Source organism: Chelonoidis abingdonii, chromosome 4 (assembly GCF_003597395.2).
Source record: "Chelonoidis abingdonii isolate Lonesome George chromosome 4, CheloAbing_2.0, whole genome shotgun sequence".
NCBI lineage: Eukaryota > Metazoa > Chordata > Testudines > Testudinidae > Chelonoidis > Chelonoidis abingdonii.
The window spans coordinates 38,338,453-38,353,343 of NC_133772.1; the positions used below are offsets into that span (position 1 = coordinate 38,338,453).

The following is a 14,891-nucleotide window of genomic DNA, read 5'->3' on the forward strand; positions in this document are numbered from 1 at the left end:
AACTATATACACTAACTATAACAAAGAATGAAGAAAACTAACTAACTATAACTATAGAATTTACAACTATATGCACGAGAATTAATAAAAGAACTGCGAGTAGCTAGGGAGGTGGAGATCAGCTAAGCTGCGCTCCACTGTTCCAACGATTGACACAGGCGGTAAGAAGGAACTGAAGGGCCATTGGGTCGGCAGCGGTATATATCCAGCGCCATAGAGGCGCCACTCCAGGGGGCGCCCAGCCGACCCACCGAGTGTTGCTAGGGTAAAAATCTTCCGATGAGTGTGCACACGGCACGCACACACCTAATTGGAATCGATATGAACAAGTACTCGAAGAACTTAAGGGTTCATAGATTCTAAGGCCAGAAAGGACCATTATGATCATCTAGTCTGACCTCCTCCATAACAGGTCATGGAATTTCACTGAACAATTCTTGCTTCAGTCCCCTCACTTCTGCCCATGTGTCAGTCTACTGACTGGAACTGTGCTTCAGTTTTAAGCCAGGACATCAGCCCTATGATGGGTGACACTAGTTCATGTTCAATGAACAGAAACAATGGCTAAGGCACATTAGTAGAAGGTTCCAGGCCTGGATCAAAGAAAGCCCTGAGGAAGAGTTTTTCATGGGTTGTGGCAAGCCTCAGCTCAGTGTATTACCCTTAAAAGGGAGTCTAGGACACTTAGCCTGGCTAGTCTAAGTCACTAAAAGAGATTTGGTTGAATTAGCCACTTTTGTAGAGACTTATTTCACTTACTCAGCCATTCAGCATTTTGTTTTAATAGTTGCAGTGAAGCCCCGATGTCAGTACACTAATGCCAGGAAAGAAACCATTTTCTTACTTTGGCTCAGGTACATCTGATTTTGGCAAGACAGCTGCCACAAAAAGGCAGCTGAGAAACACCAGTGTCATGAAGCTTCACTTTACTGTGCTGAGCAAAATAGGTCCACGCTGTCCGTTTAACAGTGCTCTGGCAAATACACTTGGTGTAAAAGGAATGTTACAGATATGCATTTTCATGATTTCACTGTATTTTGTTTAACAATATGACATCTTCTGTCTATAAACACATGCAGAATTTCCAATATGTAAAATTTTGCCCTGAAGGCAAAGACAAAAATGAATGAGAAAAAGGGCTTCTAATGACAGATTATAGTTTATGATGTATGTTTTTAAAGACAATTAAATTAAACAAATGAAGGAAGATTTGTTTTTTCAAATGAGAGGTAGGGTGGCATGGGGTGAAATGGAACACTGCCACATCGTAACTTTCACTCCAACCACTGTAGATGACCCTCAAGAGAAATGGCTCTAACGTAATCTGCAACGGAGGGGTTTCAAAGTCTTGAAAGTTTAACTTTACAGTCCAAAATTCCTTAAAATGAGGGTGGTCTTCTGAACAGCAAGTCTAGTTATTTTTCCCAGATCACATATCTTTAGTGTCTCCTTTGCTACGATTTTGTGTAGGCCTCCAAAATGCAAATAATGTCACAGTGCTCAAGCGTCTTCATAAGACGAGCTCGTCAAGAGAAGAGTTCAGTTTCCAGACACCCAACAATATGAGCTCCCATCCAGTTTGCTGATCCAGCCAAGCACCTTCCCTTGTTCTTTGCTGGGACCTTGCAGAAGTAGATTTTTCAGACTGCGACTTTCTCCATGACACTGTCTGTAACGTGCACCTCATCTGCTTGCACTGTGACTGTGGCCGACTGACCACATATGTGCTGGTGATCCTTCCAATCCTGCAAAGGAGCACGCAGAGAGAATGTGAAAAAAGAGAGCATCGGGAGACTGTGGGTATAGCTAAACAGCAAAAAAAACCCCAAACCTGTGACAGTTACTCTCAGAGCCCAGCTCAACTAACTTGGGCTTCAGAGACTGGGCTCCAGCCAGAGCCTCTACACTGCTCTGTTTAGCCCTGCTGTGCAAGTGTAAGGGCTTGGCTACACTTGGAAATGTGCAGCGCTGGGAGTTACAGCTGTGGTCGTACAGCTGTGTAGGAACAGCGCTGCAGTGTGGCCATACTCACAGCTACCAGCGCTGCAGTGTGGCAACATTTGCAGCAGTTGCAGCGCTGTTAGGAGTGGTGCATTGTGGGCAGGCTATCCAGCGTTCAAGGGCTGCAACGTGCTTTCAAAACGGGGTGGAGTGGAGTGTGACAGGGAGCGTGGGGAGAACAGAGAGCGGATTTTTGGAGCTGCACTGTTCTCAGCTCCCGCCTTGCAAGTTCTAAGGACTGGAAGATACACAGCATCTACTTCAATCATTTTAAAAGTTTGACCCTTCCCTCACCCCTCTCTTATTCACTAAATGCAAAATTATGCACTCCTAATAGCCTTCAGACCAATAAGCAGCTGCTCACACAGACCTCCCCCTCCCCTCTCTCCTCAAGCAAACAGCTGTGAACATTCACAAGCAATACCCCTGCCTCCGCTTGCTTGCTCGCTGGAGCAAAGAGCCCTGTGTTTGTTTTTAGATCAGTAGCTCTAAGCTCGTAGTTCAGCCATTCTTCCGGTTTGTTGTGGACAGGAATTCTGGGATACCTCTTAATACCCGGGAGGCCAATAACAGCGCTGTTGGTGTCCACACCTGATAAGCAGCGCTGCATCACCAGCGCTGGAATCGCTACACCCCAATCAGACCAGGCGTACAGCCAGCGGTGCAGCCAGGGAGTTGCAGCGCTGGCTGGGCTTTCCAAGTGTGTACACAGAGTGAGTTGCAGCGCTGTAACCCCTTCACCAGCACTGCAACTTTCCAGTGTAGCCAAGCCCTAAGTCAGCTGATGCAGGCTCTGAGATTCGTCCCTGGGGGTCTTTTCTGCTATGTAGATGTACCCGGTATGATCTCGTGAAAGCCAACAGCAGTAGCACCAGATATTGACTTGGGATAACTTATTTGTATAGAACGTCTGTTTCCTCAAAGAATCTCTAAATATTTATCAGGCTTTATAAACCATATTAAGGAACCGCTTCCCCTGACACTGGGGTGAAATGCAGCAACTGCTTAACAGTGCACAGAAAACAAGACCAATTTAGGAGAGGACATAAGGAACAAAGTGTCCGACCAAAATCACAACGGGAATTTAAATAGGCAGAGGGGCAATTCCCCCAATTGGAATTTAGTCAGGAAACAAGTCAGCTACCCCACCATTGTGAAAAACATGTCAGGAGTTTTAATTATCACAAAATGGTGAGGACCTTGGTTGTAACCTGCATCTGAAAAACAACCCAACACACTTCTAGCATTGTGCTAGGGCACTGTTTCACTATGAACAGGGGAAAGCTGGCCTTGGCCAATACCTCTTTCTGATAATATCCTCTCTCACCTACTGGTCTCCTATTCAGATATTGATCAAATCCAACCTGCTTAGCTCATGAGATGTGATGGGATCACAGCCCAGGAGGGGAAAGAGGCAGATCATAAGTGAACTAGTCTAATATTTACCAGCAAGAGAAGACAGAGTTTGGGGTTGCAGCCAGCAATAGCTGGATTAAACTATTCTACTGTATTATTGTTTCAGCATCAGCAGCATGCGAGGTGTTTTGTTCGTTTGGAGCAAGCACCTGCACTGTCTAGCAAGAAAGTGAAATTGTGACTGTTCGGTATTGCCTACATTTTATATTGAACAGCTTGTGTCACGTTGTTTGTGTTACATTGAAGCAATCTGGTGGGACTGCTGCCCTGAGATTCTCAAGAAAATGACATCTACATTCTGCTGCAATATTCTGCTAAACATTCATTCATTTTTTGACTATTTTAACAATTGCATTCTAAGTGGAAAATGCAGCAGTAATTACTATTCAAATCAAAACCAGGCAAACAGGATACAAGAAGAGCATTAATTTATTTAGTATTAAAAAAATTGATTCTTTATTCTCACTGCATTTGACTTCAACCAACTGGACTGAATTAGGACATGCTCCAAGAACATAACTTTGGCTAAACTAAATTTTTGGTTCACCTTTAAGTTCTGGCAAGAAATAGGTACAGAATGTGCCAGTAAACAGAATGTGAGGAACACATGGCACAGAAGATTTGAAAATTTTATTAAAACTAATGTTAAAATTGTATAATACATAGGTTAAGACAAGGGTGTTTGTACATCTGGGTATAGTGCTTAAATTATCTAAAGTTGGTTTAAAAGTCATACAAGACCACCTCACCTTTTCATATTTGTTTTTCCCTCCTGGGAAATCCTGAGTTATTTCTTGGTTTGCTTAAACCATGCCACAATCCATGTGTTATCACCAATGGCAGAGAGCTCATGCTACCTACGGTATCAGTAACACCACAGATCAATGTATTCTGGCAACTTGTTAACAAAGCAGGAAAAGCCAGGGGAGGGTATACATTAAATGTTATCTCTGTGCCTCTGTGACATTTTGGGGATCACTCAGACCAGTGAGAGGTTCTATCACCACCTGCCCTGTCACCTTGAGTGCCTCAGTGTGATGCTGCTATGACTCAGAGCCCTGACACCAGCAGCCAGCCTACAAGGATACAGGCCTGATCCTGGCATCCCCCAGCCTAGCTATGCCTTGCAGCCCTTCTGGTCCAGAATCTCCCCAAATCCATCTACCCTATGTTGTTAACTCCCAGACACTCAGACTTCTCCCCTTTGGTTCATCATCCCTGATGGAGTGAAACCTGTCCCCGTTAGCCAATCATTGTGGGCCACACTCCCCACAGTTTGAACAACAGAGACCTGTTTGGGGTAAAAATCAATAAAAGGTTTATTTAATAGAAAAATGTAAGCTGTCACAGCCTCACGCTCTTGACAGTTCACTTGGTCAGGGGGGTCAGGAACCGTGTCAGGCCTTACCTGGATTTTCATTTTACCTTGGAAGTTCACCTTGAACAGGCGAGTTGCCAATCTTAGAAAACCCTCTTCAAATATTACAAATAAGGGCGTGTGGCAACATCAATGAACATGTAATTGACACATGGGCACAGGTTAAGTGTGCATGGGGCACGCATCAGGGTGCAATGAAGGTTGTGTGTTATACCACCAGGGAGATTAACGTGTTGTGTGGTGTGTTTCCTTTATCAGTTGGCGCTTGAAGGAGGTTTCTAATGACAATGCAGAATCTGTTGCAGTCAGTGGAAATGTGTCGTGTGAGCATTAGGGAGCAGTTAACTTATTGCCTTGTTTTTTAGGGATTGCATGATGAGGGATGTCAGTCTTAACTACTCTTAATCTCTTTTTAAAGGACAGTTTAGTTTCTGTGATACAGATAAATAATGGACATAAACAGAAGAACTTCACTGAAAATGGTCTCATTTTCCTCACCTCCACTGCGGCTTCTCTCTGATTGGCAGGGTCTGCTTGGTACACTGCCCCAGCATGCTCTCTGCTGGTGACGTCACAACCACCACAGCTCAGCACTGGAACATGCAGGCAGGCTGCCTATAGGGACACACACGTCCCAGTTGTAAATTTGTCTTTTAAAAAAATATGATTGACAAACTTACAAGAGGCAACAGACCCCGGGGATAGTAAACAGAAAAAACACGAACCACCTAAAAAATGCAGGAAAAACTCCCCAACAACAAGGATGACCACACTCTTACAGGCAGCCTGTATGTTCTCAGTCATGGGTGTAATGCTGAGTGCCCGCTGAGGTTACAGTGTGAACAGCAGCCAGTGATCTGTCAGGTCTGCAATCTGTAGACTCGTATTAGAAGATAAGCTCACACACACTAATATGCTGGCCTGTCCTCTTTACCCTGCTTATTTGGGGGTATTCAGCATATGCTTGCACCTCTTTCGCCAGCTATGCTGACTGCCTTTAGACAATGGTGGTATCTGTGACTTATAAAGAATCCATTACCTTCCTCTGGCAGAAAGTTGAGCAGTAATTGACTTTATGGCATCCAGTGCACTCATTCATTGCCTCTCGACCACAGTTTACACAGGACTGCTGCAAAAAAAAAGGACAGAGTGGCCAGGTCAGGGATGATAAAAAGCTAGATGCTTTCAACTCAAACAGTAGTCTGGTTACACAGGCTGAAGCTCACAGCAGTGCAAAGGAAAAAGCAGCACAATGGCTCAGGGAACAGTTTTGGAAATCCACTCTCCCTTTCATCTTAGCCTAAGTCACTTCAGAAAACAAAAACAATTTTGAGCAAGCATAGCGATTTCCTAGTACTCCATCCTTCTGCCTTTCTGAAGGGCAAACAACGCTATGAATCAGACTGTGGGACACTGGGGAAACCTTGCAAAACATCACACACAGGTTCCCCCCACTGTGTTTTACTTAAGCTGACCTGATGTATCTGAACTCGCAGTCAGCCAATGGAGGTAAATAGTATATACAATTCTTCATTACAGTGGATTCCTCTCAGAATCCACTAACAAGCTCTTTACATGTCTCTCTCTAGGCAGAAGTTTAACCCTTCAGCCGCCTTCAGATAAACTCAGGGTTTAACAAGAATGGACCAGGGCTTAGAAAAGGAAACTTCATCTCAGTTAGCTCCAGGTAAGTTTTAAGTACGCATTGCTCTCGTGGAGCCTTCACACACAGATATACTCTAACCCCCAGCTGGGCTCCCCAATTTTCATTACAGATATGTAACAAAAACTTCCATTTTACCAGTGTGCTTAGCTCCTTTACACCAGTTTATTGCTGGCTCTGACTGTGATAGAAAGATGTGCATGGAAGTTCAAATAGCTGGCTCACACGCCACATTTAATTTTCCCTGATTTTCACAAGAGGAAGAGGGGTCCCGCATACATGGAACATTATGGAAGCAACATCTAGGCACATGAAGGCAAAATGAGGACTGACTTTCTGCCTTCCTTGCTTTACTGATTGAAGAGAACATGATTGCTATTATGATCAAAACAGCAATTTCCTAACAGGAAAGAGAGACAGAGGGAAAAAGGCTATTTTAGAAGCACAGATCCAGAACCTGGGGGCAACTGCACCATCTCTCTTCATACAGAAAGGACGAATGGACTATGTAACTCCAATACCTAGTTTCATAAATATTTTGATGTCCATTACTTTATCCTTATCTCAATAAAACTCCAATTAAAAATGAAAAGAGTTTTACAGTAACTCCTCACTTAATGTTGTAGTTATGTTCCTGAAAAATGCGACTTTAAGCAAAACAATGTTAAGCGAATCCAATTTCCTCATAAGAATGTATGTAAATAGGCGGGGGGGTTAGGTTCTAGGGAAATTGTTTTCACCAGACAAAAGACTATATCTATCTATCTATCCACACACACACACAGTATGAGTTTTAAACAAACAATTTAATACTGGTACACAGTGATGATGATTGTGAAGCTTGGTTGAGGTGGAGGAGTCAGAGGATGGCATATTTCCCTTACTGCTAAATGATGAACTAGCAATTGGCCCCTCAAGGGTTAACTCTCTCTCTACACAAGGCAGCAGGAATGGAGGGAGATATGCGCATTTCCCTTAAGTACACTGTCCTGTTAATTAGATCAACTTGCTGATAGGCAGCTGCTGCAAGCTCCCTCTGTCCTGGTCTGGCCCTCCTGCTCCATGGAAGATGGGGTAAGCGGGGTGCAGGAGCAGGGGGGAGGGAGACACCCTAACATTAGCCCCCCTCTTCCTTCCCTCCCCCCTCAACTGCAGGCAGCTGCTGCACAGGGAACTTAGGGGAGCAGGGAGTTGATAGGGGGCTACCAGTCCACCCTGGTTCCAAGCCCCCACCAATTAGCTGCAATGGGCGGCTCTTCTTGCAAGCAGTGGACAAAGCAGGTGGCTGCCAAACCCGTTAGAAGGGAGCATTGCACAACTTTAAACGAGCATGTTCCCTAATTGATCAGCATGAAACAAGGTTAACCTGGACAACTTTAAGTGAGGAGTTACTGTATATTTACGTGGGAGGATCATTTAACCCGGGCAGTCAGGGTACATTTTTACAGCTCATTCAGTTTCCAACTCATCAAATTACTGACATGTCATTAGCAAGTCAGAACAGTGGTGTAATGCCATCACAGGAAGTAGTTCTTGGCTGTGAATATATTGTCACACTGCGGCAACATTAACATAAGCCATATTTAGTTTTGCTGCTTCCTCTCTCTTTCAGGCACAACTGATTTAACATTCAGGCCCCTATTAACACTCAGCTGATTCACACTGTCTGTTTGCATCTTTTCTGCATATCTAGAAATAAAGCCAATGCAATAAAACTATATTCAGAGAGTGCTAATACTCAGACATAAATGCATAAAAACCAAGAAAAGAGTTAAAGCTTCCACACCTCGTGTGAACTCATCCCCACTGATCCTTAGCAAAAGTTAGTCACTACCACACACAGTACTATGAGATACTGAAAAATACCTAATATACAGACAGCATAATATTATGAGAGGCCTGTTGAGTCGTCCAGAGACAATGCTGTGTCCTCTTAATGAGGTGATCCAGTTTTGAATCCCAACTCAAAGCCCTACTCCCAAAGCTGCCAGGAATGTAGAGAGATGTAAAGGTGATGGCCAACTCACAGAGCGAGAGGTCAGCTTCCTATTCTTCACCAGCAGTACCTGTTATGCTAACACAGCTGGGGAGGGACTCGGTTCAGCCTGTCTGGCCAGAGCACAGTGGTGAAATGAGGCTTGTGAACATGAAAAGCCATGTGAAAGGAATACCAGATTTGCCAGATCATATTGCTGGCCCATCTAGCTCGATATTCTTATGTCTGCTAGAGGACAAAACCAGATACTTCAGAGAGAAATTAAATAAACCTGATAGACATGGCTATGCAAACGCTCACTGCGCTCTATTGTGTTGCACACCATGCATCTGTGTGGACCCAGCTGATGCACACTACAAGTTCCCTAGTGCACTTTGTTGCACCACAAAGCATGCAGTAAGTATTTGTGAGGACAAGCCCTGTATCTTTAACTGAGAAAGGACAAAGAAACAAGTACACACCTAAAGAACACTCTTAAAGCATGTGACATTTACAGCTGGGATTTAAAGGCTGCAACAGCAGCTTTGTTCTTACCTTGATGATGATTTCTGTTTTACCATCGACATCTTCCGTTTGTTGAAATAACTGGTTTTGATATTGCTGCAATGAAAGAGACATTGGAACCATTACCTGGTATATGCATCATGGTTGTGAGGTGTGGCAGCACAGGGAGCTGTTTATATCAAATGGTAAGTGTGTCTCGGCGTGATGGTAATATAAATAATAAAGATACCATTACTTGAGCTCATTCTGCTCCACTACAGGATTGGGGGCATCTGAATGAGCCATTACCATTCCTTAAAAGGAGGTGACACTGTGGGGTCCACTCGAGGTAAACAAAAGAGCCTGCACCAAGATGCTTTGCTTTGATCAGACATCCTGGTTAACTGCTCATGTAACTGTCAAGTAATGGCAATGTTAAAGCAATCCCACTTCTCCCCTCCACTCAAACAGGACCTCATCCGTTAACAGGGTGTCCGGTGGCATGTCTACACTAGGGGTGCATGACATTGTATAGATGCTTCCCACACTGATGGAAGGGGTTTTTCCATCGATTTAGATAACTGACCTCCCTGAGCGGCGGTAGCTAGGTTGATGAAAGAATTCTTCTATCCATGTCTACACTGGAGGTTAGGTTGGCTTAACTACAGCACTCGGGGGTGTGAACACTCCTATATACATGTAGCTAGATCAATCTAAATTGTAAGTGTAGACCAGGGCTTAGTCTTGCATGACATGACACTTACCAGAAGAAGCAGTGTGGGTAACAATGGTATACGGCTACAGGCATTTCATGACCACTAACTTGAGTCAAATTTCCCTCAGACCACTAAAAACCCACCTCTACACTGCAATAAAAAAACTGCAGAACTGAGTCTCAAGAGCCTTGGGCAACTGACATGGGCTGGGACTGAAGTGTAGACATTTGGCCTCGGGCTGGAGCCTGGGCTCTGATACCCCATGCGGAGGGACGGTCTCAGAGACTGGGCTCCAGCCTGGGCCTGAACGTATACACTGCAATTTTTAGCCCCACAAACCTGAATCAACTGACCCGGGCCAGCCGAGGCTGTGTCACGGGTTTTTTATTGCAGTGTAGACGTACCCAGGGAGAACAGAATAGCCCATAAATGAGAAAACAACAGACAAAATAAACAGACAAAACAGGAAAAAAACAGACAAACGTTTCAAACCTTTTAGAACTGACAATCCTGTGCAATCCTGTCCCCCAAAATACAAAAACAAAAGTGGAGGTAAAAGCTCCACTGCAGTCCAGCTATCCTAGTAGAACTAAAGGCCAATCTAGTCAAGTCAAAGAACATGCATGCAAAATCCTATGGATTTATTATAATCTTCACACTAACCGAGTAGACACATTTGGCAAGGACAGACTGGCAAAGCTGGATTTTTTTAAATATTAGGTCAGGTCTGTAACTTGGTTACTCTGAGAGGCAGTGTTACAGTCATCTGCTCTGCTGTCTCACATTTGCTGGCATACAAGAAGTAACCTGTTCCAAAGAAGTTCGCACTGGGTGTGTCTCAGGGGACTTTCAGTCCTCCCCCACCCCCAAATCAGTTTCTGAGTACAACACATGTTCTCTTTCCCGCCCCACCCCATCCCCAACCTCCCATGGGCCCACATAAGGAAGGATTGAAACCAGATTAGATTCAGTACTGACCCAGAGTTAAACCTCAGGGGAAGTTTAAAAAAAAAACATTCTATACCACCGTAAAGAAAAGTAGGTTTATCTGAGAGTAGGTCCCCAGTGCTTAAACAGATGAAGGACTTAATTTCAGATCATCTTTATGACCTGGCATCAGGGCATTTATGTTCCTGTGAAACCACAACCTTAGAAATCCTTCAGTCACCATGACATGGAATCAAATTAAGAAACTCTTGCAAGCTGGAGAATAATAGACGGAAATATCTCACCCCTTATAGCAAGAGGCTTGGTTTAGCTCTGGCTTTATTAAATTGAGAGACTCAGTCCGTCTATGTAGCATGCAAAGTACCAGGCACAGAATCTTTAATACTTCTAGTCATACTTAGACACAAGTAAACAGAGTCATACTTGCAGCAGAATTTAATACGTACAATTTCCTGCTTAGAATTTGATGCCAAAATTTTGCCCAAGCTAAAGGCAACCTCAGTGGAACAGCAAAAATAATTGCTACTTAGAGATTTTGTTTCTACTTTGGAGTCAGTTTTAAGCAGAATGACTTTTCCTGGGCAAAGGGTGACCTCAAGTCTTGAGACAGACTGGAACGTCAATGTGCCCCAGCTGAGAATCTGGGTCTGACCTCCACATTCTAGCTAGTATTTGCTCTTTTGCCACCTTACCAGATATTTATTTGCGCAAAAGAGGCGAAGAATCATACTGGAAAGAAAATGCATGTTCTTCCAGGAAGGTTAAAACAGGCCTTCTAGTATCAAGTGGAAGGCAAACTACCTATGATAATACCAATTAGCTAACGTGAAGTGAGGGAAAATGCCATACTGCTTCTGTAATTGTATTATTTTATTATTAATTATTATTATTTGCACTTAATGCTCTGATCTGTATGGCAGCAATTAAGAACATAAGAATGGCCATACTGGGTCAGACCAAAGGTCCATCTAGCTCAGTATCCTGTCTATTGACAGTGGCCAATGCCAGGTGCCCCAGAGGGAATGAGCAGAACAGGTAATCATCACGTGATCCATCCCGTTACTTATTTCCAGCTTCTGGCAAAGAGAGGCTAGGGACACCATTCCTGTCCATCCTGGCCAATAGCCATTGATGGACCTATCCTCCATGATCTTATCAAGTTCCTTTTTGAACTCTGGTATAGTCTCGGCCTTCACAACATCCTCTGGCAAGGAGTTCCACAGGTTGACTGTGCGTTCCTTTTGCTTGTTTTGAACCTGCTGCCTATTAATTTCATTTGGTGATCCCTAGTTCTTGTGTTATGAGAAGTAGTAAATAACACTTCATTATTTACTTTCTCCACACCAGTCAGGATTTTACAGACCTCTATCATATACTCCCTTAGTTATCTCTTTTCCAAGCTGAGAAGTCCCAGTCTTATTCATTTCTCTTCATATAGAAACCGTTCCATATCCCTAATGATTTTTGTTTCCCTTTTCTGAACCTCTTCCAATTCCACTATATCTTTTTTGAGATTAAGTGACGCATGTTAAATTGTTAAATATTCCCCTCCAATCCATGCACACACAAGCATAGTCCCAACCAGCCACAACAAACCCCTCAGCAATGGTCTACACAGTCACACAAACGGATGCACAATGCTGATAGCCAATGAATTCTAGCTCTAGGGGCTGCCACAGGCTGTGAGCTCCATAGCGGAAGACTTCTTCCCTGCCTAATTTTCAGTGAAGAGTTATAGGATAGCCATCAGGAAGCACATCTATCAGGTACTCCTCCAGGCCCCACTCCTTCCTGGAATATGCAGATGAAGTTATTTTCACCTCCATTTTATTTATTTGAATCAGGAGTCCTCCAATTACGGGCCACAGATCATCAGCGGTCTGGAGAAACTGAGACACTTCAGACCCAGGCAGAGGGAAACTGGTCATGGAACTGAACCAAAAGAAAGAATCTCTCTCTTACAATATGGTCTCCAGAAAAATTTGGAGAAACACTGTTTGAACTGCACCTATTGTCCTATGTGGCATAACCCATATACTAACTACTTTCTGTGTACAGCTAGACTCCTAAAATGCCTGACCCTTTTCCATTTAATTTCATGCCCTCCTGCCCTGAACTGTTTCAATCTTTCTGGGAAAACAATTCAGACAATCCAGCTGTTAAATGATCTAATCTTCAGCCTAGTCCTTAAAAATAGTATCCCTTCTAGCACTGTTATATTGAAAGGATGGGACTTTTTCTATTGTTTTTCTACATTAATTCACAGAGGAATGATATTTTCTATGCATATCTTTGGCTTAGGGTCTTGGAATTTTTTAATGGCTTAAACAGTGTTCATTTTGCACAGAATATGGGAAAGGATTTTTGGTGGGTTTACATGTTCTCTAAAACCTGCTCGAACTAAATGGCAGCTTAACAAACACTAAAAATATTAGATTTTGCAGGCGTTTTGGGCTTTGTGTGAAGTTGTGCCTTTCAACCATTCCCTTTGGGCTTATCCTGAAAGATATTAAGCACCTCCTGTGAAATGTTGAGCATCCTCAACCTTTAAATGCAGAGTATCCCCCACCATCACCCCACTCTTTTTAAACAAAAAGATGCAGTGAAACCAGAATTCAGTGACCAATCAAATGTAGTTTTTTTAAGGGTCCTTCAATAAGGGTGGCTGAGAATTTTACTTGACTAAAAAACAGGAATATCAAAATATGAAATATCAAATCATACTTCCTGGATACCAAGAAATATTTTATTGTTTAAAACACAAATACTGAGATACTTTCATTTTTATACAAACACATGCAATACCAATAGTTGATAAAAAGAATTTTCTTTAATGTGTGAGATCACTTTTAGCTAAAACATAGATCTGTCTGTCATTCACAATAAGCTGACCATATGTAAATGATGTCTGGTGTTTCCATGTGGAAACATACAGCCATACACAGAACTAAAGTATATCAGCTGCATGCACACCAAAATGTTCACATATACTGAGTGTGTCTTATGGGCACTGAGGTCCAAAACATTGAAATAGAGGTCAGTCTCATATCTGGGACTAGTTCGGGGGGGGGGGGGTGTCTCCAATTGCAGAGAGATAGTAGAAGTGGTCTCAGTTCAGAAAATCTTTGGGGTGATGCATAAAAAAGTGGCTTTTAACACTGGTTTCATTAGTTTTAAAATGCTGGAGTTATTTAAACTCTGAAACTCAGACATGATCAACACTGCATATGTGTATTAATGCTCTGGACCAGTAACACCACATTACAGTGAACTTGTAATGGTTCTAATGGACTGACAACATACCCTAACCATTTGTAGCACTGATGCAGTACTACCTGCATGAGACACTCCCATATGCAAACTGAGACAGTTCCCTTGCAGCAGTTACTGTTATAGTAGAGTTGAGACAGTAAATGGTGGAATCTTATTTTTCAGCTTTAAAAAAACTTGTCTGATTAATACATAGGTTCTCAATGGGGGGAGGGAGGTGTCAGACTTTTTAGGGGGCAAGGCCATGGGTGTCAGAGATAAGGGGGCCAAACAGCCATTTCCCCCCACACACACACTTTTGAGAACCTGAACCCAGCAGGGATGCAACAAGGGGGAGTCCAGAACCACTCTCCTCTGACCAGAGCTGGGAGGCATGGGACGGCAGAGACCCTTCCTTGCTGGCATGACGGAGGAATGGCTGAGCCAAATCTGAGTGAGTGGATTTATGGTCTGGTGTACAGAGTTGCAGCATCACTCCATTTTAAAAGGTAAGTGATGTTCTTATAGTACCATTTGACATGCATTTTGATGAAGTAGTAATCTGACCAGAACAAACACATTAGCAACAGTAGGTGGCAGTATCCTTCTTGCTATTGTAAAGGGTAGATTTTCAAGTTAAAAATATATATATATATAGCTAAGGTGGGGTGTGATTCAAAAAATGGTTGGGAATGGCCTGGATTAATACTTTGTACTTCTATAGTGCCTTCTATCCAGGGCTCTCTCAAAACTTTTCAAACACTTGTTAAGACTTCACCAAATCTCTGTGAAGTACATACTATTGTTATTTTATTGATGAGGAAACTGAGGCACAGAGCAGTTAAGTGACTTACCCAAGGTCACATAAGAAATTTGTGGCAGAGCTGGAAATAGAACCTGGAACTGGAATAGACTCCCAGTCCTGCACTTTACCCACCAAACCATGCTTCTTAAGCCAATTTATATCAACTAAAAAAAAAAAAAAAAAAAAAAAGGACAGTGAGAATTAGTCCCTGAACATATATGTAGACTTAAAAATTA

General features: G+C 43.0%; 1 protein-coding gene across 4 annotated transcripts in view; it reads right to left on the reverse strand.

Annotated features, from left to right (window-relative positions):
* Positions 1-757: 757 nt before the first annotated feature.
* Positions 758-14,891, reverse strand: part of DEAF1 (DEAF1 transcription factor) — a 49,555-nt gene continuing 35,421 nt past the window's right edge. For 2 of the 4 annotated variants that reach the window (XM_032804253.2, XM_032804235.2), the window contains 4 exons: positions 8,989-9,054; positions 5,835-5,924; positions 5,294-5,410; positions 758-1,745 (listed from right to left, as the gene is read on the reverse strand). In XM_032804253.2, coding sequence (XP_032660144.1) covers positions 1,641-1,745; positions 5,294-5,410; positions 5,835-5,924; positions 8,989-9,054 — 378 coding nt within the window. In that variant the 3' untranslated portion in view covers positions 758-1,640. Of the gene's footprint in view, positions 1,746-5,293; positions 5,411-5,834; positions 5,925-8,988; positions 9,055-14,704; positions 14,820-14,891 lie in introns of those variants that run through there. The other 2 variants (XM_032804244.2, XR_004376987.2) reach the window with 2 other exon arrangements.